Below are 3,389 nucleotides of genomic sequence, written 5' to 3'. Positions count from 1 at the left end.
GTCACGCGTGTATGCGTTCATGTAACCGCGTGTGCACAATCGCAACAGGCGCTCTCGCTCGGGTCTAAAATAGCATATACTGCAACGAACTGAACGAACTGCAACGAAACGTCGAGTTGAATCGTAGATGCGTCGCTATTACCGTCATCATCGTCATTTTCGTGATAGCGCGGGATGGGCGCTATTAAGATTTGCTAATTTGTCAATGTTCATCCGACGAGGACACGAAGACGAGAAGACGAAGAATGTCGTCGGTGTTCTCGAAGCTGATTGACAGCGCGTCCGCGCGCTACGGCGTGCGACAGGAGACGCTGACGCGCAGCGTCGCCGGAGCCGCTACGGCACTGTATCTCCTCAAACTGACTTACCCACACGTTCTTACTCGCCTCAAACAATCCACTCGAAAGAAAAGTGATCAATCTCACTCTGAGCACAATAGAAACAATATCGTTCTTCGAAATCATTCTTCTGATAACAGCTCTACTGAAAATGGCGGAGGAAAACAAAGATTATCAGTCGGATTGGATCGTGATTTTTTCCGACAGTTGATGATGTTATTGAAGATTATGGTACCAGGATGGCGTACCAGAGAAATGGGTTTATTGACATGTGCGACACTGACGTTGTTGGCAAGAACCTTTCTATCGGTATATGTAGCCGAATTGGAAGGTCAAATTGTGAAGAGGATAGTTTTGCGTGATGTACGCGGCTTTGGCTTAATGCTCGCACGATGGTTCGCCATCGCTTTGCCCGCCACCTTCGTCAACTCCGCCATCAGATACCTGGAAGGTCGGCTGGCGCTTAGCTTTAGGTACGCTACTGCTATTCCCTCTGCTTCCATTGATATGGATGGATGAATGCTTTTATTTGTCCTTTTCTCGGAAATAATGATAATTCTCTTTTTCAGGGGAATCGAGATTCTAGCATGCGTGTTGAATCGCATGCTTCTTAGTATCTCTTTTCAATTCCTCAATTATTTTCTTTAAAGTAGCATCATTAAATTCATTCAACCTTATCGTATCATACGACATTTAAAACAAAAGATAGATGAGATGATGATAAATAGAAAATTAGAAAAAACCAAAGAAATAAAATGAAAGTTTATACATATATACATACGGTAGATATATATATAGAGTTTCGCTCTTTGATTTATTCTAATTTCCTATTTTATATATATATATAAGGTCGTTAAGTACGAAACGTCCGCGTTCTGCGTTATTATTATTATTACGAAATGTCTACATATTTTAAAAAAAATTGACAATTATATCATTCGATAGAGCAAAGTTTCAGCTTTAAGAATCCGTTTTTTCAATTACGTTAAGACGTTTTCCTACGGAATTTATAATGAGCGATTAAAGTCTAAGTGCATTTTCTATTTAATCCGCAATAACTCGGTGACAACAAATCTTAGGAATAATTTAAAAAAAACAATTTTATAGGGAAGGCTTTGAACTTTCATGATAGAAAGTAAAAAATTCTCTTAAGTTTTTTTAAGCACGTGACAAGTCCACAAAGTGATAAAAAAAATTTTCGTTTTATCCAATTTATAAGTTTTCTACATATAAAAATTACTAAATTCACAAAAGCTTAAAAAATATAGGGACTCTTCGAAAGTAGAGATTTTAAGCTGTAAAATCTTTTTTAATTTATATTTCGTTTATTTCTAACGAAATTACGGTTGCTATTAATAATAATACAAAAAATGGACATTTTATACTTTAATGATCTAATATACAGAGTGAATCAGAGTCATTGAATCAACTTTGTACCCTATGAGCAAATTATCGACTTCATACCTAATTGAAAATTATAATGTGTGCAGTCAGTTATTTTCTCATAGGGTAAAAGCTGGTTCAACGATTCTGATTCATCCTATATATATTATACATACGGAGTGTTTATATATACCCTGTATATATTATATACATACGCGAAGTACAAGACGTCATACTATGAATAGTTTCGGAAATAATTGTTTGCTTCCATACTTTTTCCCCACCCTGTATATTATACATACGGAGTGTTTATATATACCCTGTATATATTATACATACGCGAAGTACAAGACGTCATATTTTATGCTGAAACAACTTTTTCCTTTAGCAAAATTGCGTCCGATAAGTAGTTTTTGCAGGAGAGCAGGTTGAAGTCAACAAATAAGCGCAAAAATTATTTATCGGGTGCAATTTCGTTAAAGGAAAAAGTTTGTTTTAGCATAAAGTATCACGTCTTGTACTTCGCGCGAATTTGAAAACACCCTGTATACTATATACATCTATACATTGCGATAGTATAGACTAAGCACAGAGAGAGAGATGACGAGACAGATTTTTTTCTATGTATAATTTAGACGTTATGTTCTGCGAATATTTCTTTTGCGAACGACCTAGAAATTTCTAGCGATCTCGTCGTCAAGTGCGTAGCACATGATAAGCAGATTGTCATTTGTTTTTAATATTATCGGGCAGACGCCGGGAGCGCGAGCAATTAAGTCACAGTGCAGCTACCGTTCAAGGCAGTTGTTTTTTGACGGTCGCACTCATATTTTAAAATATATACAGAGTATCTGATAATTAACAATAAAACTCTTGAATAGCGGCAGAATGGACTAAACTGAGTCGAAAAGTCCTCTACTATTTTGCAATTTTCGCAATAGTTAACAAGATATTAATTGCTACAAATTGCCGAATGTTGGTTTTCAATAATTTTTTTATTCAAATACTATTAACTTTAAAGAGACAAAAATTCTTTATTTTTCTCATAGAGCTCTAAGAATTTTTTCAGAATTTTTAATGAACTTTTTAGTACTGCATTTTCTTAGTGGCAACTATTTTTGCCAATCTGAGAAAATACGATATTAAAAAATTTTAAAAAAATTCTCAGAACTTTATGAGAAGAAAACAAACAATTTTTATCTGTTGCTGTTTTTCTGTAAAGTTGATAGTATTTGAGTAAAAAATTTATATTTTAAAATATATACAGAGTATCTGATAATTAACAATAAAACTCTTGAATAGCGGCAGAATGGACTAAACTGAGTCGAAAAGTCCTCTACTATTTTGCAATTTTCGCAATAGTTAACAAGATATTAATTGCTACAAATTGCCGAATGTTGGTTTTCAATAATTTTTTTATTCAAATACTATTAACTTTAAAGAGACAAAAATTCTTTATTTTTCTCATAGAGCTCTAAGAATTTTTTCAGAATTTTTAATGAACTTTTTTACTGCATTTTCTTAGTGGCAACTATTTTTGCCAATCCGAGAAAATACGATATTAAAAAATTTTGAAAAAATTCTCAGAACTTTATGAGAAGAAAATAAACAATTTTTATCTGTTGCTGTTTTTCTATAAAGTTGATAGTATTTGAGTAAAAAATTATT

General features: G+C 33.8%; 1 protein-coding gene across 1 annotated transcript in view; it reads left to right on the top strand.

Annotated features, from left to right (window-relative positions):
- Positions 1-3,389, top strand: part of ABCD (ATP binding cassette subfamily D) — an 11,860-nt gene continuing 8,471 nt past the window's right edge. Inside the window, exon 1 of the mRNA XM_018506723.1 lies at positions 1-811. Within this exon, the coding sequence (XP_018362225.1) occupies positions 246-811 (566 nt within the window). The 5' untranslated portion in view covers positions 1-245. The remainder of the gene's footprint in view (positions 812-3,389) is intronic.

The sequence above is a fragment of the Trachymyrmex cornetzi genome, unplaced genomic scaffold, assembly GCF_001594075.2.
Source record: "Trachymyrmex cornetzi isolate Tcor2-1 unplaced genomic scaffold, Tcor1.1 scaffold23, whole genome shotgun sequence".
In the NCBI taxonomy this organism is placed as follows: Eukaryota; Metazoa; Arthropoda; class Insecta; order Hymenoptera; family Formicidae; genus Trachymyrmex; species Trachymyrmex cornetzi.
The sequence above is the reverse complement of the archived record's forward strand: the minus strand, read 5'-3'. Positions and strand labels throughout refer to the sequence as shown.